General features: G+C 42.5%; 1 protein-coding gene across 3 annotated transcripts in view; it reads left to right on the top strand.

The window, feature by feature from the left end:
* Positions 1–1,217: 1,217 nt before the first annotated feature.
* Positions 1,218–26,923, top strand: part of RBBP5 (RB binding protein 5, histone lysine methyltransferase complex subunit) — a 37,785-nt gene continuing 12,079 nt past the window's right edge. For 2 of the 3 annotated variants that reach the window (XM_004756423.3, XM_004756422.3), the window contains exons 1-8: positions 1,218–1,386; positions 13,848–13,873; positions 14,734–14,906; positions 22,686–22,826; positions 23,752–23,914; positions 25,137–25,246; positions 26,496–26,615; positions 26,705–26,858. In XM_004756423.3, the coding sequence (XP_004756480.1) occupies positions 1,368–1,386; positions 13,848–13,873; positions 14,734–14,906; positions 22,686–22,826; positions 23,752–23,914; positions 25,137–25,246; positions 26,496–26,615; positions 26,705–26,858 (906 nt within the window). In that variant the 5' untranslated portion in view covers positions 1,218–1,367. Of the gene's footprint in view, positions 1,387–13,847; positions 13,874–14,733; positions 14,907–19,039; positions 19,112–22,685; positions 22,827–23,751; positions 23,915–25,136; positions 25,247–26,495; positions 26,616–26,704; positions 26,859–26,923 lie in introns of those variants that run through there. The other variant, XM_045081093.1, reaches the window with a different exon arrangement.

Genomic DNA, 26,923 nt, shown 5'->3' with positions numbered 1-26,923 from the left:
TCGCTTAAATATCCCATCCGAACAACAGGCCAAGTTCATGAGCAGCCCACCTCGCAGAGGAGAAAAACACGCGTGGATACATGGGACAAGCTGCTCAGGCTCATCCCGAAATAAACCTAACAGGGACATTTCCCCAGCCCTGCGGCTGGCGGAGGTCGAGGGGGCCGGTGATCACGAATGATGACCAGGGCGTGCCGGGAAGCACTGGTATCTGCCGCCGTTGGTACTCCAGTATTTGGGATGTCGTGGTCGCCACGTTTCGGAGATGCGGACGAACGCCACCCGCCTCCCGCGATCGGAGCCTCGGTTACGGAATGCGGTCACACGGGGCTGACCCCTGCCCGAAGGGCCTCAGGACGAAATAACTCTGGGTAAAGGGATTCGTCAGTTAGAGCAGCTAACCTTCTGAGGGGCGCCTGCTGCCCTCACCCAACCTTCCCACGAACCCTGCAGGGACGCCCAGGACCGCTCTCCGTGTTACCTACAACAACCCTGGGGCCCGGAGGGGAAGACGCGGCCCCAGGGGCGGGCTGAGCGACCGGGGGAGCTGGGATCAGGGGCATTACGTCTACACCCGGGGCGGGGGGCCATCCAGCTCCAGTCCTGTTGTTCGGGAGAGCCTACGCCGTTCCTTTCCTCCCGCAGGGAAGCGCCGGGGAACTCAGCCCGCCTCTCCCTCCGCTCCGTGTTCGGCGTCCTGCTCAGGGCTGGGGGCACGCTGTAAAGCCTTGGATGGAGGCCTAACAAATGCTATCGTACATTCCCGTGGGCCCCATGGCACAGCCTTACACGTAGGAAGTCACTCCCAGGAGACTGAAGCATACGTACTGAGGAGTACGCGCCCTGGGGACTAAGAGCCACGCTCCACACCCGAGCACCGCGGCCCGACCCTTCCCGCTCTCCTACGTCCCTCGGACTTGGCCCGGAACCTTTCTTGCGGCGTCGGAAGCAGCCGGCGGAGACGTGGCCGCCGAACACACAACACCGCAAGGACTAGTAGTCTAACGATATGCCTGAAATATATAGCTCACTTAGATGCTTCGGCAGAAAATGGCCTCAAGGACTCGCACTTTTTAAAGTATTCATTGACAATGATATTTTTGTCCCTCAGTCAAGAGCGTTCTCAAATGATTCCGAGAGAGTTTGTTCTTTTTTTGGGTAAGGCGTTTATATGGACAGCCCATTTGAAACGAACAAGGAAGGCGGGGGAAGAAAGCGGAAGCCGCGGGGGCTTCTAAGCCAGAAAGTCTCCGGAGCTTGCGCTAAGCTATTTGCGGCGCCCCCCACTTACACGCAGGTCTCAGAAACGGGCGGGGGGAAAAGGCGTCGTTCCTGGAGCTGAGACCAGGCTGCCGGAGTCCTCAGGGATGAACCTCGAGTTGCTGGGTGAGGAGGGCTATGGTTGCGTCTTAGGAAACCCTTCGGTCCTGGAAAGGAGGGAACCTGGGCGGGAGGGACGCGGGCTGCAACCTCAGGGACATAGTTGTGCCGTGGATCCCGGGGCGCTCCTGTTCCCGAGCAGCAGCGGGAGCAGGAAGCCCAGCTTCGGCGTAAGCAGGCTGCATTGCCTTTCCCGAGGCTGCTTTCAGATCAGTGCTGGAGTGGTAGGCGCGGACCGCTTGTGACTTCGATTTGAGGACAAGGATCAAAGGTGCTGAAGTAGCCCAGGGCGGGCAGGACCGGAGTTTCTGGAGAAGAAGGAGTGTGAGGATGTGAGGCTTGAGAGGAAGCTTGGAAGACTTGTCAGGGGTTTGGGCGCCTGGAAAAGTTAGATTGTTTTGTAGACGTTCGGGGTGCTTAAGGAGGGGGATTTGGAGATCTTCTAGTTGAAGTCCCTCATTGGACACATGAAAAAAGTCTTAGTGGGCAGTGACTGGAAGGCATCAAGTGAGTAAATGGCACAGTTGGCCCTGGAATCGTCATCTTGACTTTCTGTTTAAGCTGCTCAAGTAACAGGGACGGTGTGCACAACACAGAACTACAGAAGCAGTTGCTTTTTGTCACGCTCTCTGAGTCATTTCCTCCCTATCCCTGACCCAAGCTGTTTAAAAACTTAGGTCTTGTCTTCGAGGTTTTCATTAGGTGTTTAGCACGATAGTCTGTATTTCCAGATTTCCTAAAAGACTTGATGTAAAGTTAAGTTTCTTTAAAAGAAAAACAAAACAAAACTCAGAAGTTGTATTGAATGTTAAAAGGGCTACAAAGGTTTTTAAAGAAGTGGTCCTTACCTTTAAGGAGCTTAAGGTGATTATCCAAATAGCCATAATATATTGCAGAACATAGGCCTTTAAGGGTCATTACCGAGTGCTAAGAACATTTAGGAGAGAGAGTGAATGTCTTCTAGGCTGGGCAAGAAGGGCATCCAGGAACAAAAATTCTATGGAGGAGTTGGACTTTTTTTTCTTTTTTTAAAGATTTTATTTATTTATCAGAGAGAGGGTGGGGGGGAGAGAGCGAGCACAGGCAGACAGAATGGCAGGCAGAGGCAGAGGGAGAAGCAGGCTCCCTGCTGAGCAAGGAGCCCGATGTGGGACTCGATCCCAGGACGCTGGGATCATGACCTGAGCCGAAGGCAGCTGCTTAACCAACTGAGCTGCCCAGGCGTCCCAGGAGTTGGACTTTTGAGTAGACATTTAAGACTGGTGAAATAGTGACGCACTGAAGCATGAAGGTACAAGGAGAAATGCTTATTAGGAATGTTTGAGCCAAGACATCAGTGAGAGAACACCCAAAGAATGTTCCTGCTTGGCCTGGTTGTGGGTGCTGTGAATAAAAGGAAGGCCAACAGATGCTGTCTGTGGACTCTTGAATGCCCAGCTGAAAAGTCTGTGCTTTTTAAGAAAAGTAGGGCAGATACATTGAAGGGTTTTGACCTGGTAAGTAACTCGATCAGAGCTATGATTTATTTATTTATTTATTATTAAGATTTATCTGACAGCAGCATGTCATTGAGGCTTGGATGGTGTGAAACCAGTTTGGAGGGCTAGAGTAAATGAGTGATAAAGAGGGCCTGAGCTAGGAAATGGAACAGAGAGACCCTGAGGAGGTAAGAGTTGACAGAATTTGAGAATCGTTGTGTGTGGTAGGGGCGTCAGTGGTGAGGAACTATGAAGTGAAAATCATGGGAGCCAATGGTGGTGTTACTGATGAACATTTAAGGACACGGGGGAAAGACAGCATTGGGCATGTTGAGTGGGGATCTGGGGTTCAGGAGGTAGGTTTAGATTTATGAAAGAGATGTGTACTTTCCTGCAGGTGGGTTGTTGAGGAAACCTTGTGAGTGGATGACAAGACCAGGGGAGAAGGTGGGAGGGGCAGAAAGAAAACTGCTGAGGGCAGAGTCTTGGACAGTTACCTATATTTTGGGATCAAGAGGACAAATAAGTGATAATAAATTAAGAATTATATATTACTTATTATGAGCTAGGCAAATTTTTGAGTGCTTCCCTATATTTATCCACGTGGAGGTAGATCTACGTTGTCGTGCTCTCAGAAGCCACTTGTAGAGCAGGTGAATGCTGAAAGCTGGGAAAGGGCTGCTCTGTGTAGTCCTTAGGCACTGGTACCCATCAGCAACTTGAGTGGAAGCCAGAGTACAGTCATTTTTGGAAGGCGTGGGAGACGGAGTGGAGGTCAGAGGTCGACCCTTATTTTTAAAAACTTCAGCATGGGGGAAAAGTGATAGGTAGGCTAGTACATGAAAGAAATGGTCATGGGAAAGATTTTCCTTGAATGATAGAGAAGATTCATGAGGGTGAAATTTAGGAATATTTAGCATTGGAAGGTTAGACAGTTTATTTATATTTAAAGATTTTATTTATTAGAGAGTGCACGCGAGTATGTGCATGTGTGCATGTTGGGGGCAGGAGCATAGGGAGAGGGACAAGCAGACTGACTCCACGCCTAGTGTGGAGCGTGATGTTGGGCTCGGTCCCTCCATCCTGCAATTCTTACCTGAACTGAAAGAGTTGGGATGCTTAACTGATTGAGTCACCCAGGCACCCCAAGAAGGCTAGACAATTTAAAAGAAAGCTGGGTCTGGAAATCTACATTTCTATGGAAATTACTGAGTTTTAAAGGAGAAAGTTGGAGATAAAAAGCACAAGGAACAGAAGTGATTGTGATTGTGGGAGCATGTGTGGGAAAGAATATCTGTCCAGATAAAGGAAAGGAATGATAACGTGCTGTTAATGTAACACTCAAGGTAGTGATTTTACTTCTGTAGTCACTTCTGAGCTCTTGCTGGGTATCTGACAATATGCACTGGAGATAGAAAGTTACGTAAGAGTTTTTCAAAACTATTTTTACTACAACTCACAGGAAGAAAACTCTTTTTTCTTGGGAGAGGGAGAAGGGAGTGGGGGTAGATAGAGAATCTTAAGCAGGCTTCATGCCCAGTGCTGAGCCCGGTGCAGGGGCCTGATGACACAATCCTGCAATGTGACCTGAACCGAAATCAAGAGTCAGATGCTCAAACAATTGAGTCACCCAAGGTGCCCAGGAAATCTATTTTCTATCACACAACCCATCATATATACAAATATATATATAACTAAGTTTCTCAAAATTATACTTAATTCCTTTTATGCTCAGTGTCCTCTGATGTCTTCTGTTCGAATCTATTAAAAAACTTGTTGGGGCTCACTAAATTGATTTATCCACTTATGGTGGGGGTGGGTCCTTCTGTTTGAAAGACCTCAAAATAAGATACAGCCTTTGCCCTGAATAAATATGTAGAGCTAGAAGGAGTGAAACATAAATAATTGTGTCTAATATGGAACCGTAATAAGTGAATGCATTATGGGAGTTCAGCTGAAAGCAATTAATTCTGCAGTGTAGAGGTTGGCAGTAGAATTTGGGGATGGTTTTATAGAAGAAGCGTCATTTAACCCAGACAGTGCAGATAGAGAAGGGTTTTTCCGGAAGGACAAGTTAGAGAAGCTGATTAGCAGTGCGGGGAGTAGTTGGGACAGATGTTCTGAGGCATGACTGCATATGGTATGTTCAAGAAATGGTCAGTGCTCTACAGCTGGTGCTTAGGGCAGGTTATGTGAGCTTCTATGCTAGGTGCTGATGCGAAGTTAGCCAGACATGGCGAGGATAACACTGGCAGGGGCCAGAATGAAATCACTTTTTGAAATTATACTTAGAAGTTTAGTATATTGTTGGGTGAAGTAAATTTTAAGCAGCTAAGTGACAGGGTGAGATTCGGGTCTTGGAAAGTTGGCTGTGGCAGCTCTGTGAGGGAGGCGAGGCTGGAGTCAAGGACACATAGCAATTGCATTGGTGAAGGGATCAGATGAGGGCCGGGTGGGATTGGTTATCTAGACACCTGCGAATTGCATTTCTTTGGAAGAATGCCCTTGCCTGTGTCCTCGCCTGTTTGAGGAAACAGAATGGAAATTGCTACTCTGCTCCTAACCCTTACAACAGAGGGGAATGGGTTGGAATCAAAAATAATAGCGCCTTTGATCAAAAATAATAGCGCCTTTGGGCGAAGAGGTCTGTGCAGCTTTAGAGCTGATTAGGTCTTTAAGGAGGTGGGTGTTCAGCAGTGTGGAGAACAGACCTTTTTCCACGTCAGGACACCTAGAGGGAGAAAGCTGGAAGGGGCTGGGAAGCTGAAGGGCAGTTTGGAGAAAGGATCTTCCCAGGACAGAAAGGAGGGCCCTGAGGGAGCTGGTGTGGCTGGGCTGGAAGCGTTGTTAACTCAGATTCCGAAAAGGCTGCTGCAAAGCAGCCGCCCTTAGCCGAAGGGAAGGTCTGAGCGGGGCACAGGCTTTGAAGAACAGTGTCAGGAAGACGAATGTGGTGGAAGGCCGAGACTGTAAAAGTGAGGCGACTAGGAAGGGTTTGTGACACTATGTGGAGAGTGAAGACTAAAGTTTCCTGCCTGGTTGGGCTGGATGGTGTAATACCAAAATTATTCATTCAGCACTCAGCGCAGACCTTTTATGTGCTTCCTGTGGGCTTTATTGGCAAAGGGCGGTGGGAAGCTTAACTTCCAATTTTCCTTTTGTCTTCTCTGGGAAAAGGGGTGGCTTTTTGGGAACAAATAAAGTGAACACTGGTTGTTGCTAAGAAAAATCCTTAGTAGGTGGAATTTTCGGTAGGCCACTGAGCTCACTTCTCTTGGTTAAATTCCATTCGGTGGCCGTGAGGGAGTAATTGGTGTGGATCTTTGAGATGTGGGAAGAGAAAGGAAAATGTACAGAAGGAAAGCAGATGGGCACATTTTGACTTTCAAATAGGGGGGATTGTGTTGTGTTTTACAGATGATACATTAATAACCTTGAGGTCAAATTCAGGCAAGATTCTAGAGGCTGTTTAGTGTAGTTACAGTTAAGAGTATGGTTTCTGGATCAGGTTCTGGTTGTTCCATGTTTTGACTGTGTGCACTTGGGAAGTGACTTAACAGTGAAATGGAATGTAATAGTGCCACTGAACCAACAGAGTTCGCTCCTTGGTGAGTCACAGATGCACCACGTGGAGTTGGTGCACAAAGTAGACTTTATTTGAAGCAAGTAAGGAGATCATGGGAATAACTTCCAAAACCATTTATTCTCTGAGCAAGTGTGAATGGATTCCTTCTACTTACGGTTTTTGGATGAATATTTGGTTTTTTGGATGATTATTTAGTTTTTGGATGAATATTTAGTTGGGAAGCCTTGTCCTTGCGTGTAGAGGTGAGCATAAGGCCACCAGTGCTCCCTTAAGGAAACCTGCTATACAGGCATTGTTATGGAAATGAGGCTTGTGCTCCTCTTTGGGTAGAGATTTAGTATTCTAATGAGGTAAAGGTAGCTGGAGGTCACTCCACAGTCCATCTGCACAGGCACCAGGCAAGGGTTATGCTCAAAGTGGTCTGGACCCTGTCGCGTGAGGGTTTCAGTTTCCATTCCCCCGAGTGAAGAGATGAATGGGAAGGAAGAGCTTGAACAAAAATATGGGACGAGGGTTGGTGAGTACAAGCAGGTGTCAGTAAAGGTCAGGTCTTGGGGTGTAGCGGGTGCCAGCAGTGGTCTCTTAATCACGAATAGAGAGGACTGAAAGGGAATATATAAAAGACCTTTGTGTGGAGTTGGACATGTAGGCATTCAGTAAGCGGTAGCTGCTCGTGGTAAGTGCAGGTTTGAGCACTTCAGAGAAGTGATGAGCCAGTGTGAGTGTAAGTCAGGAAAGTGCACTGTGGTTCTTTAATCTCTTGCTTTTCAAATGAACAAATATAGCACGTGTTTATCACAGCAGTGGAAACAGTTCAAACACGCATCCAGAAAAACTGTCTTTCTCCCCTTCCCCAAATGGTGACTTTCTAGAGTTTCTCATTCTATAGTTTATTCCTTGCTCACACAAATGTTTAAACAAATTTATTAGGGCTTTGTTTTAGCTTTTTTACAGAAATAGAACCTTTTTATACACATTATTTGGAACTTGCCTTCTTCAGTTAACACTGTACGATATTGTTCGTACACATTGGGAGATGGTAGATCTGATGGATTTTTTTTTTAAGATTTTATTTATTTATTTGATAGAAATCACAAGTAGGCAGAGAGGCAGGCAGAGAGAGAGGAGGAAGCAGGCTCCCCGATGAGCAGAAAGCCCAATGCGGGGCTCGATCCCAGGACTTGAGATCATGACCAGAGCTGAAGGCAGAGGCTTTAACCCACTGAGCCACCCAGGCACCCCTAGATCTGATGGATTTTAACACATTCATGTAGATACACACGATGTATAATTTCTTTTTTAAGATTTTATTTATTTATTTGAGAGATGGAGATCACAAGTAGGCAGAGAAGCAGGCAGAGAGAGAGGAGGAAGCAGGCTCCCCGATGAGCAGATTCGGGACTTGATCCCAGGACCCTGGATCATGGGATCATGGGATCATGACCTGATGAAGGCAAAGGCTTTAACCCACGGAGCCACCCAGGCGCCCCACGATGTATAATTTCAACGGTAAAATTCCCATGCGTTTTGAAAAAAAAGTGATCCTTTTTTTTCCCCTTGCGGCCTCCTTTTTGTTGATAATCCCATGTATTTCCTTCCATATTTTTCTCTATGCTTATATATATGTGTGTGTGCATGGACACATACATAATAATAAAAAATGAGATTATATAATACACGCTTTGTGTTTGCCTTTTTTCTACTTAGTAACACCAATGCAAATTTCTCTAAGGGAATTAGCATAATTTGTATTAGAATACAATGTAATTTATTCATCTGTTCCACTATTAATGGACATTTACCTTGTTTCGTTTGGGTAGGTTTTGTTTGTTTTTTGGCCACCAAAAACAATACTTGAAATATTAGTACTTCTGTCCCACTGTTGTGTTTACATCTATGGAGATTAGATTTCCATTTGTAGAATTGCTGAGGTAAGGACTCTATATGTTTTGCCTTTTATTTTTTTAAGCTTTTGTTTATTTGACAGAGACACAGCGAGAGAAGGAACAGAAGCAGGGGCAATGGGAGAGGGAGAAGCAGGCTTCCAGCCAAGCAGGCAGCCTGATGTGGGGCTCAATCCCAGGACTCTGGGATCATGACCTGAGCTGAATGAAGCCAGATGCTCAACGACTGAGCCACCCAGGCACCCCTGTGTTTTGCTTTTAATGGATATTGTCAGATCCGTTTTCCAAAAGGCTATAGTAGTTCCCATTTTTTTTTTTAAGATTTTATTTATTTATTTGACAGACAGAGATCACAAGTAGGCAGAGAGGCAGGCAGAGAGAGAGGGAAGCAGGCTTCCTGCTGAGCAGAGAGCCCGATGCGGGGCTTGATCCGAGGACCCTGGGATCATGACCTGAGCTGAGGCAGAGAGGCTTAACCCACTGAGCCACCCAGGTACCCCATAATTCCCATTTTTAATAGGTGACATATAAAAATGTCTCTGTGCCCTCTCCTGCACCCCCAGATGTTCTCTCCCTAAATTTTCCTGTGTTTTTTGTTGTTGTTGTTTGTTTTTTAAGATTTTATTTATTTATTAGAGAGAGAGCACGAGTGCAAGCCAGGGGAGAGGCAGAGGGAGAGAGAAAGGGAAAAGCAGACCCTCTGCTGAGCAGGGAGCCTGATTTGGGGCTCAGTCCCGGGTCCCTGGGATCATGACCTGAGCCGAAGGCAGAAGCTTAACAGAGTGAGCCACTCAGGTGCCCCTAAATTTACCTGTTTGATGGATGAAAGTGGCATCTCATTTTTATTTATGTTCTTTTTGTCTTTTTCTTACTGATGTATAAAACAAAAAAACTTTTGTTTTTTCTTACTGATGTATAAGTTGCTTTGCAATACAGGTATCAACTATCAGTCATCTGTCTTGAAAGTTTGTTTGTTTGTTTTTTTAAAGAGTTTATTTATTTTTGACAGAGATCACAAGTAGGCAGAGAGGCAGGCAGAGAGAGAGGAGAAAGCAGGCTCCCCGCTGAGCAGAGAGCCTGATGTGGGGCTTGATCCCAGGACCCTGAGATTATGACCTGAGCCGAAGGCAGAGGCTTAACCTTAACACTGAGCCACCCAGGTGCCCCAAGGCAAAGGCTTTAACCCACTGAGCCACCCAGGCACCCCGAAAGTTTGTTTCTAAATCTTAATTGTTTATAGGAACTTTGCCATGCAAAATATTAAATTTTTATTTAATCAAACCTATTTCTCTTTTCTTTTGGTGTTCTTCATTTGGTTAAGGTCTTCCCTACCCTAGATAATACATGAGGTCTCCTAGATTTTCTTCTAAGATTCTTGTTCTTTAAAAACATCGATTTACCTGAAATTGATATGTTATATGAGAGGAATTACTTTTTCCTTCTTCCATATGGTCCCTTGTCATTCCCTATATGTTAAATAAATCCTCCACTAAATTGAAATGCCACCTTTATCATATTTCAGCAGCGTCAGTACATTTAGAATTTTTTTTCACATTTGTCTTTATTCCATCTGGAATTATATAACATTTATTAATTTTTAGGGAAAGCCATTAAGTTTTCCCATCCCAGAATGTAGATTGTCTTTTCATTTATTTAGGTTTTATGGCCTTACTTAAGATTTTATAGTTTTCTCCATACATGTCTTGTATCTTCCTTATTACCTTACGACCTGATCCTTAAATATTTTATGTTTGTAGCCATCATGAGTGGAATTTTTCTTTGTATTTCCATTTTTGGATTCTAATTGCTAATGTAAAGAAAATCTATTAATGTTTGAATATTTTTCTTGTATAAGCCACCTTACCCTATTTTCTTGTTTTTTTAAAAAAAGTTTGTTGGGGCACCTGGGTGGCTCAGTGGGTTAAGCCTCTGCCTTCGGCTCAGGTCATGATCTCAGGGTCCTGGGATCAAGTCCCGAATCGGGCTCTCTGCTCAGCGGGGAACCTGCTTCCTCCTCTCTCTCTGCCTGCTTCTCTGCCTACTTGTGATCTCCGTCTGTCAAATAAAGTCTTAAAAAAAAAAAGTTTGTTTATTTATAAGTAAACTCTGCACCCAACTTGGGGTGGAACTCATGACCTTGAGACCAGGGGTTGCTCACTCTTCTATTGAGCCAGCCAGAAGCCCCTTCCCTATTTTCTTATTAATTAGTTTTCTTATTAGAGTCTCTTGTGTTTTCGTGGTATTCAGTGACAGCAAAAGAGAAATAGTTTTATCTCCTTATATTCAGTGGTTAAACCAGTTATTTCATTTCTTGTATGGTATTAACTAGTAATGATATATCCCTGCCTAGTTGCTGATAGTTATTGAAATGGTTTTAATATTTCACCTTTTGGAATGATAATTGTGTTTTTGGTAGATTTTATCATTTATTGTAGTCCTGTATTCCTTGTTTTTTTTTTAAGACTTTATTTATTTATTTGTCAGGGATAGAGGGAGAGAGAGCCAGCGAGCACAGGCAGACCGAGAGGCAGGCAGAGGCAGAGGGAGAAGCAGGCTCCCTGCTGAGCAAGGAGCCCGATGTGGGACTTGATCCTAGGACTCTGGGATCATGACCTGAGCCAAAGGCAGCCACTTAACCAACTAGGCGTCCCCTCTATTCCTTTTATTAGAAGTGATTATGGAGTTCTAGCAAATGTGTTTTCAGTATCTACAGATAGGATAGTGTGGCTGTTGTGCAAACATTCTTGACTCAGGATGTACATTAGAGTGCATCTTGCTGGTAGACTGTTTGGAGTACCCTAGACCCTCATCCTTGTTTCTCTTGCTCTGTCGCAATGTCTTCTTACATGGTCAAATAGCAAACGCTCCAGAAGCTTTGTGGTTCGAATTTGGTTATAATTGTATATACTGTTAGAGGTTACTTTGCAAGTCTGCTGAGTGTGAAGGTGAAATATTGTGTCCCATTTGTGTTGAGAAAATTCTTGTTTTTCTTTTTTGTATTGTCTCTGAGGGTTTGGTGTCAGTTATGTTGGCTTTATAAAAAAAAAAACAAAAAAACAAAAAAAACACTAGTATTTTTTTCCCCGCTCAGAATAGCTTGAATAATACAGTAATTTTCTGCTGCTTGAGACTAGGAGAAACTGCTCACAAAATCCTTATGGGTCTGCCCCCCTCCTCCCTTTTGATGCTGTGTCTTTAACAGCCTTTCATTGTGTATTTTACTCATTGAGCCAGTCAAGGACTTTTCTTCTGTAGTCAGTTTTGGATATGCATGTTTTGCTGTAGAAGCCACTCATGTTTTTTGTATCAAGTGTATTATGAAGTTAAATCTCTGACAAGGGTTTTATTTCTCCTTGGCAGCCACGTCTTTGGGCATCCTTTATTCCCCCAGTATGGATTTAAAAACCTAAGAAATAGAATTGTCCCATAAAATGGTAGATGGTGGCAAGATGAAGAGTATAAAGGTGACCTTGAGCATTCTCTGAGGAAAGGGCCTTGCTTCCTGTAGTCCTGCTTGACCGCAGTCTTGATTCTGGTCCTCCAACAGAACTGCCCCCGATGAGCCTGGTCTTTCTCACATGTTGTCACTTTTTCTTTGTGCTCCTTAAACACCTTACAGAAGAAAAGTACTCCGCTTCTTCCCCAGTACTTTGTCTTTTCAGGTTGTGGTTTGTTGTTTGTTTTGTTTTTAATTTTTGGATAAATGCTTTTTGTTTGTTTGTTTTTCCCTCAACCACGTGAATGTATAGATCTGTCTTACTGATTCGGAAAGATTTCTGAGCTAAATTGCTAAGGAAACAAGTCATATTATAGATGTAGTGTTTTATTTAAAAAACAGGACTATACACATGAATGCTCATACAAATATATGCTTCTAGATTTACTTATATAAGCATATGGAAATATATGGAAGCTTTTGCCTTGGTGAGTGGGTTGCAGGGAGGAAACGATCATTTGTTGATTATACATTTCTGTATTGGATGTATTACTTCAGTAACTTACAAAAATTTCTTCAAAAACCTTTCGATCTGGGTGCCTGGGTGGCTCAGTCGGTTGGACATCTGCCTTCTGCCCTGGTCGTGAACCTGGGACTCCCTGCTTGGTTGGAGGCCTGTTTCTCTCTCCCCCCCACCCCCAACTCGCACGCTCTTTCCTTCTGAAATGAGTAAATAAAATCTTTAAAAAAATAAAACCTCTCTACTGGTTTCAGGATTTCAGTTCATTCTTTCATAAGTGAATGCAGTCAGCCACCTTAAATCTGGTTCACATTAAATACATCAAGGTAATTACCTTTTGGGGACATTGCGTTTAGTTCCATCGTTTAGTGTTCTTTATTGTAGGGCTGTTTGTTTTTTGTTTTTTAGTGGTTTTCATGTTTTTACTGTAGTTTTACTTTTCTTTCCTCCTCTTTCCCTCCTCTCCCTCCTCTCTTCCTCTTCCTTTTGTTTTGTTTTGTTTGCTTTGGTTTTGGTTTAAGTAATCCCTACAATCCAACCTGGGGCTCAAACTCCTGATCCCAAGATCAGGAGTTGCATGCTCTTCTACTGAGCCAGCCAGGAGCTCCTGCTCTTTCGTTTTTAATTACACTTTTATAAAGGACAGTCTAATAAAACTGGGTTTCAGACTTTTTTTTAAAGAGTAGACGACTTTTTTTAGATGAAATCTGATTTGGATGCCTTATGTGTGAAACAGCTTTCATGGATCTGTAGTTCTCAGTATAGTTTAAAAACCACTGTAATAACATACTTAGGTAATGTTAAAAGTACATGCTGACCCGGACACTTCGGAGAAGCAGGCGGTATCATCCTGCCGTCATCTGCTGTTCGAGATGTTTGCGACTTGTGTGAACACTGCATTTCAGACAGGAAAAACATGGCTAGGGGTGTTAGCCGCCAAATGTCATTTGCTTAAGAAATTAATATAGAGAGTAGAGAATTGCATCTTTAATCAACTACCAGATTATGTGACAACATAAATGTCATTGTTAGGAAGGTAAAGGGCCACTTCTGGTTGGCTGCTGTGAATGAAGGTTCTAGAGAGCTCATCTGACTTCAGATAGTTTAACAGATTGGATATTTAAAAGTTTGTAATTCAAAATAGCCAACATAACTCCATTACCTGTTTACATAAATAACATTTTTATTAAAAATAACTTTTGTAAAACAAAATTAGTGAGAAGAGCATTGCTTTACAGTTACAAGTTGCTCTCACTGCTTGCCTAAGTAGAGGTTGGTAGAATTCTTGCATCTACTTTTGCATGCACTCTGTTATATCACTGGTGCTGTGGCCTCAGGAGTGGGACACAGGAGAGTAAAGAGGCAGAAGCGATCTTGGTATGATAATGAAAATAGGTGTGACCCTCTGGAGTCCCTGAGCCAGAGGCAGTTCCCATCCACACTTTGCAAACCATTGTGTCCGCCAGTTTGTGCCAGTTTGTGAGCTGGAGGATTCCTGCTTTGTTGCAAATGCTCCATGAACTCTTTCTTTGCTTTGTTGCAGAGTCCTTTGGGCAGAATTATCCGGAGGTAAGAGTATAGTCTTTTTTTTTAAAGAGTATAATCTTATTGTGAATTTAGGAGTATGATAACTTGCTATCTTTTGTGTTTGAGTGGAAAATGTTATTTGATCCTCCCCACCACTTTTCTTTGACAGTAGAAGCTTTAAGTATGATGATACCTCTTGCTATGATAAGGAACTCAGTGTTTAATTTTGAGAATAGAGGAAATATATAGGCAATATTGGTGGGAAATCTCACCATAATGTTTTAATTTTACACAGTTCATTTCCCAGTAAATTAAAAACAATTCTTTGAAGAATTTTTCACAGTCAGTACTATCACCTGTATGTAGGGTTTTTTTCCTTAGTGCTTTTCTAGTTTCAATCAATCAGTGTTTTTGCATAGTAGTAATATGTATGTTCTACTTTACTTTTTAAAATGTAAGAATATTTTGTAATACTTGAAATGTGTTTCAGTGTAGTCATTATGGTTATTTTAAATGGCTTGTTACGAACACAAAATAATGTATTTGACTTTCCTAATACTGCACATACAGGTTGCTCTAAACTGTTTTTCTTGGACTAAATCCCAAGAACTGATTATAGGGTCAGTAGGATGACTCTTTTCAGTGAATCTTGTTATATTTTGCCTAATTGCCCTGCTCGGTGGGTTCAAAGTCATACTGGTAATGAATGGGATTTATCACATGTGTTTATCACTTACTTCCTTGTTTTGGCTAGTCTAATAGGTACAAGAAGACACATAGTTTCTTTTGGCATACATCATAATTTAAAGAGAACTGTCATATAGGTGATAGAGAGTCTTTAAGAAATAATTTGGGTACCTGGATGGCATTGTCTATATTCTTGTATTTGTTTTAATTTTTAGGAAGCCGATGGAACCTTGGATTGTATCAGCATGGCCCTGACTTGCACCTTTAACAGGTGGGGCACACTGCTTGCGGTTGGCTGTAACGATGGCCGAATTGTCATCTGGGATTTCTTGACAAGAGGCATTGCTAAAATAATTAGCGCGCACATCCATCCCGTTTGTTCTTTATGGTAAGAAATTGTAACACCAATATGTTGAATCTGAGTTGAATTAGGGGGATGAGTGGTGACTGTGAAATTGCCAATCTAATTGTACTAGATATTTTAATGCTTAGAGTTTTAAGTGTTCAGCCATTAGTATAATTTCTCATAGCATCTGTAGATCTTGAAAAAATGCTGTCCTTGGAGCACCTTTTTTTTTTTTTTTAAAGATTTTATTTATTTATTTATTTGACACAGAGAGAGAGAGAGACCACAAGTAGGCTGAGAGGCAGGCAGAGAGAAGGGGAAGCAGGCTCCCCGCAGAGCAGAGAGCCTGATGCGGGGCTCAATCCGGGACTCTGAGATCATAACCTGAGCCGAAGGCAGAGGCCTAAACCACTGAGCCACCCAGGTGCTCCATCCTTGGAGCACTGTTGTCAGGGAGAAATTGAGTGTACTTATGGATCTGCGTCGGGTTCTATCTGAGAATATTTCAGTGCTGAAATGAGATATTTACAGATTGCAGCTGTAGTAGCATATGTGATATTGGCCTTTCATTTAGAATGGACAATCTTGATTAGGAGGGAAGTGCAGAAGTCATCTGCTTCAGCTTTGTCCAAGTTCTTGAATTCCAGCAGTCTTAGTGCTCACATGCATGTCTGTTCCTTCACTGAATCATAGTTGAGATAATCTATCAAATAGATTGAGCTAAACTCCAGTGATCAACTCCAGTGATCAACTCCAGATCAACTCCCATTGATCTCTTTCTTACTCTTGGTGACTACTGTGTTTGCTTCGGAAAGTTTTGTTTTAGGGCAGCTCTTCTTCTAAATGAGCTTGGACCAAAAAAGGCATCTTATCAGATCTAGATTTTTTTTTTTTTTTTTAAGATTTTATTATTTTTTTTAAAGAGCGAGCAAGTGTGTGCAAGTACGCTGGGGGTAGAGTAGAAGGGGAGGGAGAAGGACAGGCGGACTCCACACTGAACAGGAGTCCATGTGCGGCTCAGTCTCACGACCTCGAGATCAGGACCTGGGCTGAAATCAGAAGTAAGATGTTGGGCGCCTGGGTGGCTCAGCTGGTTAAGCAACTACCTTTGGCTCAGATCGTGATCCCGGAATCCCGGGATGGAGTCCTACATGAAGCTCCTAGTTCCACGGGGAGTCTGCTTCTCCCTCTGACCTTATCCCCTCTCATGCTCTCTCTCACGGTCTCTCTTTCAAATAAATAAATAAAACCTTAAAAAAAAAAAAAAGGTAAGATGTCCAACCAACTGAGTCATCCAGGCACCCCATAATCAGGTCTAGATTTATGGAGCTGTAACCCATTTTCTTTTGTGTAAATGGAAATGGCAGCTGTATTGTAAAGCACTGGATTGGGAGGAGGCCTGAATCCCAGTCTAGGATTGGCTGCTAATGAACCAGATTTGGCCAAAACTTGTCTGTAATATGCAAAATGAGAGTATTAGCCACTCCTACCTATTAAAATAATGCATTTATTTTTATTATAAAATAATATATTATCATTTAGAACACTATGGAAAATACGGCAAAGGAAAAAGAAGTACTAGTATCTCCCGTAGTCCCACCACCCAAGTAATTACTACCATAAAGATTTTAGTCCGTTTTTATATATGGCTTTTAAAGAGCAGAATTTAGGGGCACCTGGGTGGCTCAGTGGGTTAAAGCCTCTGCCTTCGGTTCGGGTCGTGATCTCAGGGTCCTGGGGTCGAGCCCTGTATTGGGCTCTCTGCTCTGCGGGGAGTCTGCTTCCCCCTCTCTCTCTGCCTGCCTCTCTGCCTACTTGTGATCTCTCTCTCTCTCTCTCAAATAAATAATAAAATAAGATCTTTTTAAAAAGAGCAGAATTTATAATTGTGCTATGTTCTGTTTTATATTTTGCTTTTTTTCCTCTGTAACACCAGACAGTTTCCTACTTTCATAGCCTCTACAAACTTTTTTTTTTACAGTTACATATCTTCTCATGGATAAATTATAATTTATTTAACTTTTTTTTATAGTTTCTCTGCTACATGTTTTTAGTAAATGTCTTTGTGCATAAACTTTTTCACTTACATATTCATTCATTCGACAACACTGAGCATGAATTATGCAGCAGGTACAGGTCCTGAAGCTTTATGGTTCCTGTGTAAGAAATGTGTTTGGGGTTCAGTGGAGGCGAAGGTGCAAAGGAGGAGATGACCCATGTCCTGGAGGAGAACAGTAGTCAGGAAAGGCTTCTAGGCAAGATAATATCTAACCTCAAACTTGTAAGTTATAGGTGTTTGCCAGTTGTATTCCAAGCAAAGGACGTTGCCCAGGCAAAGGTCCATTAGCTTCAAACAAGCACGAGAAATGGGGAACTGCAGGTGCTTCAAGATAGCTGGATTGTGGCGTGGGAGATGTGATGGGGGCAAGAGCCAGTAAGCGGAGATCCTCATGGAGGATGTTGTGTACCATAGTATGAATTTGAACTTCATCTTGTAGGTAACTATGAATCCATTAAGACATCATAGGGAAGAAAAGTGGTATGATGAGCTTTTTATTTAAGAAAAAATGTTAAAGAGATTGAAGGAGACAGAGAATGAAGATAAGGGAAGCACAGAGATCTCGGCTAGAGATGATGAGCTCAGCAGCCCCACGACTATGACTGAGCGGTACTGATAGAGGAGAGGACAGAAGTTCGAGTCCTGGTCGTAGTCAGATGAGTCTGAGCCAAGTGGCAAAGTTAGGATGATCCTCAGACTTCTGGCTTAGATGAAGATACTAATGTAGAATTTAGGGGGAAGTGGTTTAAGTTTGAGATCATGGCTGTGTGTCTCCTATTATTTTATTGCAAATATTTGTCCTGTGAGTATCTTTACTGCGAGACGGTAAGTGCTGTGATTCATGAACCTTGAATGCCATTTTACTCCATACTCCTAGCTTCTGGGTTTTGTGTTTGTGTTTTTCCCCAGGCTTCTAATTTTGTACCTGCTTATAGAGTTTGGAATTGTTGGCTATATTATTATTATGTTTTTCAGTGGGAGAGCCCCTCTTAGTTTTCACTTGTTTATAATTTCATTTTCAAAATTAGAGTCCTTTCTATTTTACAGAAATACAGGCTTACGGTGGGAAAAAGAGAAAAGGGTATTATAATACAAAAGGATTTAAAGAAAAAATGGGGGGCCTGGGTGGCTAAGTTGGTTGCGCGTCTGCCTTCAGCTTGGGTCACAGTCCCAGTACCCTGGGATGGAGCACCACACTGGGCTCCCTGTTTGGCAGGATGTCTGCATCTCCCTCTCCCACTCTTCTATGCCCCTCCCCCTTGCTCATGTTCTCTCTCTCTCTCACTTTCTTCCTTGTTCTCAAAAATTTTTTTAAGGAATTTATTTATGATAGAGCAGAGAGGGGACACAAGCAGGGGGAGTGGGAGAGGGAGAAGCAGGCTTCCAACTGAGCAGGGAGCCCGATGTGGGGCTCCATCCCAGGATCCCAGCATTGCGACTTGAGCCAAAGGTAGACACGTAATGACTAAGCCACCCAGGTACCCCTAAATAAATAAAATCTTTTAAGAAAATGGAGTGATAACTAACGTTCTGTCCTGTAGTCAGGTTGTACTGTAAGACTTACAAGAAGCAAGGAAAGCTGTCCCTTTTTTCTCCTCAGTCCCAGTATGGTCTGGTTCCCTGTGTGCTTTCGTTTTTTGATGTTTTTTTTCTGGTATTTATCTTCATATTTCTAGATATTATGTTACTTTTTCTTGGTTTGTTGATTTCAGAAATTATCCATGGACATCCTGCTATACTGCCTGCAAGTTTTAGCCCACTGTCTTACCCTCCTATCATTCACTGAAATGGGTGTGTCACTGGCTTTCTTGTTGTGAATCCTAACAGAAGGGCATCTTCAGGGACATCTGGGTGGCTCAGTCTGTTAAACATCTGCCTTTGGCTCAGGTCGTGATCCCAGGGTCCTGGGATAGAGTCCCAGCTCCAGCTTGCATCTCAGCAGGGAGTCCGCTTCCTCCTCTGCCTGCCCATCCCCCTGCTTGTGTGTGTGCTCCAGTGCTCGCTTGCGCTTTCTCTCTCTCTCTGACAAATACTCTTAAAAAAAAAAAGAAGGGCATCTTCAGGCCTCTTTTTTTTTTTTTTAGGTTCGCATTCTCTAGAAGGATCTTCTTTCTGTTTGCCTTTCTGAGAATTAAGCATGACTGCAGGTGTTCTAGAGCTGGTGGGAGAGAGGCACCAGAGTCCTTTGGTATGCAGACTTGAACTTGATCCCTTTATAGTCACTTCCTTATTTTACCCCTGCCTTTCTCTGGCCCTTGAGTCCCAGGTCTGGGCAAACGTTCATCTTGTCTCTGATACAAATAATTGTTAATGTTTTTTGAATCGTCATTATGTGCCAGGTATTGGGATAGAAATTTTATATATACTGATCTTAACTCTGTCAACAGTCTTCTGCTGGGTAGGTAATATTATTGCTCCCGTGTTATAGGCGAGGAAATGAAAGCTCAGAACGGTCTATAACTTGCCCAGGATCGCATAGCTACAAGGTGGTAATGTCCAGGTTTCAGCATAAGCCTAACTCTTGAGCCTGCATCCTTAACCACGGAGATACACTGACAGCCGAGTTCCTCGGCTGCAACTCCTCTTCATTGTAAAATTGGGGTAAATAAATACTGGTTTTGGGTTTCTCTGTCCCTTACGTTTCTTTTTCTTTTTCATTTTTATAAAAATTTATTTATTTTGTCCCTTCTGTTTCTCACTTTTCCCCTGCCTTCCTTTGGGTTTCTTGAACATTTTTCAGAATTCCATTTTATCTGCAGCAGTCCCCCTTATCTGTGGTTTCCCTTTCCGTGGTTTCAGTTACCTGTGATCAGCCACAGTTAGGCAACTGATGATTCTGACATGTCAGAAGGGCATGTCAGAAGGCTGCATCACGGTGCCTGTGTCGTTCCCTGTGCTACATGTCCTCACATGGGCACTCCGTTATCCCACACCACACGGGAGGGTGCACAGGAAGAGAATTTGAGGGAGAGAGATCACAGACAACTTTGATTATCTTATTATGCCAAACTTATAAATGAAACTTTCTCATAGGTATGTTACTTACCTGAAAACACAGTCTATGTGGTGTTTGTTACTGTTGGTGGCCTCAGGCGTCCATTGGGGGGTCTTAGAATCCCCCATGAATAAGAGGGAACTGTATAATATTTTTGAGGGTACTTGTGTAACTTTTCAGTGGTTACTAGATACCACATTGTGTACACCTAACTTATTACAGCCTACTGGTGTTGACATTTTACCAGTTCAGGTGAAGTGTAGAAATGGTAAAATGGTAAAATTTCTATTTCTGTTTACCCTCCTTTGTAAATATTTCCTCTGTATATGTTGAGACCCACATAAGACAGTGTTACAATTTTTGGTTCATATGTCAAAACTAAAACGAAAAAAATTGACCTTATTTACCTATATTTTTAGTCTTTTCATAGTCTTTTTCCCTCATGTTCTAAGATTCCTTCTTTTATCATTTCCTTTCCATTTAGAAAACTTCCTTGACTCATCCTTTTAGGGTAGATCTGGCCAAAGGTCTTGACTTTCCTTTTTGCTCCTGCAGGATATTTTTGCTGACAATAGAATTTGGGTTGGCAGCTCTTTTTCTCTCAGCACGGGAAGAGGGCACCCCTTCCTTCCATGCTTTCTGGTGGGAAATCTGCATGTGACTTGCTTCCATAGGCAACATGTCCTTCCTCTTTCTTTGTCTTTAGGCTTCAGAGGTTTGTCTCTGTATCTTGGACTCACCCTGTTGGAAGTTTGCTCAGCTTCTTGAATCTGTAGGTTTTCTGTCTTTTGCCAGATTTGGGAAAATTTCAGGCCTTATTCCTTCAGTACCTGAAAGCCGCATTCTTTCTTCTCTTCTAGGACTCTGGTGACGTGGATCGTAGATCTTTTATTACAGTCCCACAAGTCCCTGAGTTTCTGCTCTTTTTTTTTTTTTTTTGGTCTGTTTTTTCTCTTACTCAGATTGACTCTCTTTTCCAGTTCACGGATTCTTTCCTTCTCCATTGGCTCCTGAACCCATCTATAGGATTACTTATTTCAGTTTGTGTTTCATTTCTAAAATTCAGGTCTTCCCTACATCTTTTATTTCTTTGCTGATACTTTGTTTTGTTTTCATTTATTTCAAGCATGTTCGTAATTACTTACTGAAACACATTTATGATGGCTGCATTAAAATCCTTGTCAGATAATTCTAACATCTGTATTATGTCACTGTTAGTATCTGTTGATTGTCTTATCTCATTCAGATTGAGATTTTTGTTGTTGTTCTTGGATTAATAGTCATTTTCAATTGAAGCTTGGGCGTTTTGGGTATTGTGTTGTAAGACTGTAGGGCGTACTTAAATCTTGTGTTTTAACTGGCCTCCTTTGACACTGTACCAGCAGAGAAGAAAGGGTGATGTCTTGTTAATTGCTAGGTGGGTTAGATGTCCAAGCTTTTTGGCTTCACTGTGCTAGGTGGGGATGGAAGTGGAGGTTCCCCCCCTGGCCTCCTGGTCTGAACCATGCTGGCTGGGAGGAATAGGAGTACCTTCTTCCTGTTCTCCAGTGGCCTCCACTGCTGTGGGACCCCTCGTTCTAGGCTGGTAGGTATGGAAATCTGGCTGCCTGCTGAGGTTTCTCTGGGACCAGTGCAGTTAGTGGAGAAGGGTGCCTTGCTATGACTAGGAAAGAGTGGAGGTCTAGATTCTGTTTAGATTCTGTTGACTGGGATGGAAGTGGGGCTGCAGTTTTTTGCACAGTGGTTGCTGGAGTCGAGTCATTATCTCCTAGAAGTTTTGTGTCTCTCTGTGCCGTCCTTTGCTGGTCCTTTGGTTAATGAAAGCAGGCTCTCCTTGAGGCCTTATTTGTGTGAGCCTGTTGGTATGGTTGGGCTGTTGGTTTCTCCATCACTCAGTCTGGGATATATGTAAGGCAAAAAAGAAAATCCAAGGAACTTTTTTTTTTTTTTTTTAAAGATTTTATTTATTTGACCAAGAGAGAGAGATCACAAGTGGGCAGAGAGGGCAGAGAGGCAGGTAGAGAGAGAGTCCAAGGAACTTTCTAATGTGTCATTCCTCATATCCTGTAGTCTCTAGCCAGTCAGTCTTTCCTCTGCCCTTCAGGGTCTTTTTTTTTTTTTTTTTTTTTTAATAAAGATTTTGTTTATTTGAGAGAGCACAAGCAGGAGCAGCGACAGAGGGAGAGAGCCTGACGGAGAGCTCGATCCCAGCACCCTGAACTGAAGGCAGATATTTAACCGACTGAGCCACCCAGGCGCCCCCAGTCTTTTTGTGTTTGTTTTATGTATAATGTTCAGGGTGTTTAGCTATACTTAGCAGGAGGAATTAAATCCTTTCTTAGTTATTTTAAGTAACAGATACTTCCTTCTGTTGTTTTGTGTACGCTGTGGTGGTGCCGTTTCTGGGACAGCTTCAGAAAGCTCAGGTGCTCCCTCACCCCCGACCCCCGAAATACTTGTTACCTCAGCATTTAAGGGCAAGCAGACTGTAGACTCTTAAAAGTTTGAGTCTTTTATTTCCTGGAGCCACTTGTTACTGTTGTCTTGAACTGTTAACAAGCATTTGTTACTCCATACAAAAATGTCATGAAGACATTAGTCATTGTTTTGTTGGGAAAGTTTGTGGATTTGAGTAAATATAAAAAGAAAGAATTACTGTTGGCTCCTACAGCTAGGGCAGGATGTGACGCGTGTATTTTTATCCTTAAGAGTTGGTACAGTGTACCTGAACTTACGATGTGTGCTAACTACCCCCTTTTTCTCCTAGCTGGAGTCGAGACGGCCATAAGCTCGTGAGCGCTTCCACGGACAACATAGTGTCGCAGTGGGACGTTCTTTCTGGCGACTGCGACCAGAGGTTTCGGTTCCCCTCACCCATCCTGAAAGTCCAGTACCATCCGCGAGATCAGTATGTTTCATCTGCACGGCTCCCCCTGGGGCAGGGTCTCATTCTCTGTGGACTAGCTCGAGGCTTATGACAGTTGCAGTGGGGGGCTCTAGGAGGCAAGAGCACACATCTATTCACATCATCTGCATAAAACGATGTTTCTGTCTAAGTTGGCTCCACTGCATAGTTTTTAAGGAGACTGTTACTGTATCATATAATTTAAAAACCAGGCAGTGTTCAGGCTTTGGAAGTGGGCAGAGGTAGGAAGAAGAATAGTTAACTGGTCCTTGACCTGGAGCTTTATATACACACAGACACACAGACACACAGACACACACACACACACACACACACAGATGCACGCCCGCCCGCCCCTTATCCTCCATCCTCCCCTGGTTATTTGAATTTCTTGAGAGGGAAATAGTTTGAATATTAAAACTACTTTTTTAAAAAAATGAAACTACGTTTAAAACTACATTTAAGAAAAAGAGTTACCCACCATTCCATTATCCAGACGTAACTGTCTTCATTTCTCTTGGTTCTTTAGTAGTCAAGTTCTTTCTAAGTATAATGCTTGTGATCTAGTGCTGTATATAGCTCACAAAGCACGTTCTGTGCAGATGAGATGTACATAAATTATGTATATTACACAGTTTTCATTAGCATTTTGCCTTTTTATTGCATTCATATTTCTTCTTCTAGTTTGCTGCTACTTCATATTTATTTTTAATGACTGCATTTTATTTTGTCAAACTAGGATCCCAACAGCTATGTTCAGTCATTTCCCTGTTATTAGACATTTAGATTTCAGGCTTTTTCACTCTTTTAAATTTGCTTGAGCTGGGAGAGTTGATGGAAGTAGTGACAGGGCTCAGGGAAGAGGGCAGGAGAATCAGCCTTCTGATACCAAAGCAACAGCCAATGTACTGTTCATATTTTTAAACAGGAACAAGGTTCTCGTGTGTCCCATGAAATCTGCTCCTGTCATGTTGACCCTTTCAGATTCCAAGCATGTTGTTCTGCCGGTAGACGATGACTCCGATTTGAACGTGGTTGCATCTTTTGATAGGCGAGGGGAATATATCTATACGGGAAATGCAAAAGGCAAGGTAAGCCTGGAAGCTAGTGAAATAAGCATCATTCGTCCTGTGCACTGGTTTACTTCATGTTGACTTGTTCTGCTTCCTTTGAAATATTTTTTATCCCTGGACTAAGCATGTCTCCTCCTTTTGGCAACTGTGGCCTGCTTTTATCTCACGCCTTCGAGATAATTCCTGTTGTGTTGATTTAGAGCGATCAGAGACTTCTTGGGCTAGAAAGGGTAGAAGGGCCTTTTTGCTAAGAACGAAGGGCTGTGACTCATTTATAAAATTTAAAAGCCATATTATAAAATGGAACACATTTGATGAAAATGTCTTAATAGTTCTGTAAATACTGTATAATTCAGGCCAGCTTAACCTATAGTTTTGTGGAGTAAGAAGTTAGCTGGGCTTTTAAGGTCCCTGTTTTATTTTGGGTTTTTGTTTGTTTGTTTGTTTTTAAAGATTCGAGCTTGGTGCACACCCATGTGCATGAGCAGAGGGGAGGGGCAGAGGGACTTGGTAAGGGAGAGAAGCAGATTCTCTGCTGAGTGTGGGACCTGATCTCCTGACCCTGAGACCCAGACTGAGCCGAAACCAAGAGTCTGATGCTCAGATGACTGAGCCATGCAGGCGCCTCTTTAAGGTCCCTTTTAAGCTTAGAGTTTGTATAGGCTTGTTTTGGGTTTTTTGTTGTTGTTTTTTGTTTTTGGTGATTGGGGTATATAGGCTATTATAATTTCATGGCTGCCTTAGAAAGTGGCCATTTTTTGAAATGGTGGTAAAATACACATAACGTAAAATACAACATAAAATTTACCATCTTAACCATTCTTAAGTGTGTAGTTTTGTGGTATTAACTACATTCACATTATTGTGTACCCATCACCACCACTTATCTCCAAAAATTTTTTTCATCTTATAAAACTGAAACCCGGTACTTACTAAGCAGAAACCTATTCCTTGTTCCTTCCCCAGCCCCTGGCAACCATCACTCTACTTTCTAGATCTATGAATTTGGCTCCCCTAGGTACCTTATGTAAGTGGACTCATACAGTATTTGTCTTTAACACTAAACGTTGTATTTTAAGAACATATTAAGACATGGTTTGAAGAGTTAAAAGGCAGTATCAGTTCATCAGGTTGAATACACGAGGTGTTTATATTTTTACTCAGTCTCAGAAACGGAAGCCAGATCTAATAACTGTAAGTTATCAAAATGCTTAACATTTTTTTTTCCTTTGAACTTTAGATTTTGGTCCTAAAAACAGATTCTCAGGATCTTGTTGCTTCCTTCAGAGTAACAACTGGAACAAGCAATACCACAGCGATTAAGTCCATAGAGTTTGCCCGGAAGGGGAGGTGAGACCTTGTCTTTTTAGGGACAGTTTTAAAAGTGAGTAGAATGCAAAAATACATTGAGATTCACAGTTTTTGTGTATATGATACCTAAATCTTTAAGAAAGTTTACTTTAAAAATAACTAGAAACTGTCAGTATCTGGTTTTTCACGTTCATAAAATTTATTGCACTGAGTTGGCAGTCACATCCTCTTTTTCTGGAGACAAGCAGGCCATCCCTTTGTAGGAAAGATATCTGGGTGTAAATGCTTAGAGCTATAATGCCTGCCACATGGTACACTCTGGGTAAAGATCAGCTGTTTTTATAACCCGAAGTGATGTTGCAGAATTCTCACCATAATTGAACATACAGTCTATTTACATAAAACTATTTACCCTTTTAGTTTCAGATGTTTTCCGGGTAAGTTTGATTACCCAGCTAGAAGTAGATATGTCAAAAGAAATGAGTTAGGTTGTCAGCATCAGGAAGAGAGGTGACAGTCCTGTCTCCTATAGGGGCAGCCTCTACTTTGGACATTCATGTTCAAAATTTTTTTGAATTCAGGAAAGCTTAGTGACTTCCGTAGGAAAATATTGAAATCATTTTTTTAGGGAGATTTCCAATGTCATTATAGTAAAAAGTTGAACATTTTATTTATTTATTTTTTTAAAAAGATTTTATTTATTTATTCGACAGAGATCACAGGCAGGCAGACAGGCAGAGAGGGGGGGGAAGCAGGCTCCCCACTGAGCAGAGAGCCCAATGCGGGGTTTGATCCCAGGAGCCCGGGACCATGACCCAAGCTGAAGACAGAGACTTTAACCCACTGAGTCACCCAGGCCCCTCAGAAGTTAACATTTTAAAATGACAGTTTATCAGCTCATTAGGAAAATTGTATTATGTATAAGATAGGCCAGAGAAATGAAGCATTCATTGTATGTGTAAGTATGACCTTGTGAATCTAGCAAGCTGGTTTTGGTTTAGAGGTCTTGGATTTTAATCAAATACTCAAGATTTTTAAAAAAATTTCTGAAGATCATTTTGTGCACATAGGGTTCAGGGGTACACAGAAAGCATACAACATAACTTCACTTCAAATTCTCTTTCGCTTTGGAAGGTGGCAAGTAAATATATAAGTGTTCCAGCCTATCACGGAGTCTCCTCTCACTGGAGTCGTTTTTCTGTGGTACTGTTCTAACAGGTAGGAACAGAAAACGTTTACAGAAATGGATTTCTGACTTCCTGTGTTGATGTTTTTATCCTTTCTCTAGTTGCTTTTTAATTAACACAGCAGATCGGATAATCCGAGTTTATGATGGCAGAGAAATCTTAACTTGTGGAAGAGATGGAGAGCCCGAGCCCATGCAGAAGTTGCAGGACTTGGTAAATAGGTGTGTATGGTCACCTAGAAGAATATGGGGCATTTACATGACCTGAGCTCCGCTTCCGGTTCTCCTTGGGTGCTTTCTTTGTCCTTCAGGACCCCATGGAAGAAATGTTGTTTCTCTGGGGATGGAGAGTACATAGTGGCTGGCTCGGCCCGGCAGCATGCCTTGTACATCTGGGAGAAAAGCATTGGCAACCTGGTGAAGATCCTCCACGGGACAAGAGGAGAGCTCCTCTTGGATGTGGCTGTGAGTAGGACTGGAGCTTGCTCTTGTTACTGATGTGTAACAGACCATCTCGGACCCATTCTTAG

This window comes from Mustela putorius, unplaced genomic scaffold (genome assembly GCF_011764305.1).
Source record: "Mustela putorius furo isolate JIRA1106 unplaced genomic scaffold, ASM1176430v1.1 tig00000508_pilon_pilon_pilon, whole genome shotgun sequence".
Classification (NCBI taxonomy): domain Eukaryota; kingdom Metazoa; phylum Chordata; class Mammalia; order Carnivora; family Mustelidae; genus Mustela; species Mustela putorius.
The sequence above is the reverse complement of the archived record's forward strand: the minus strand, read 5'-3'. Positions and strand labels throughout refer to the sequence as shown.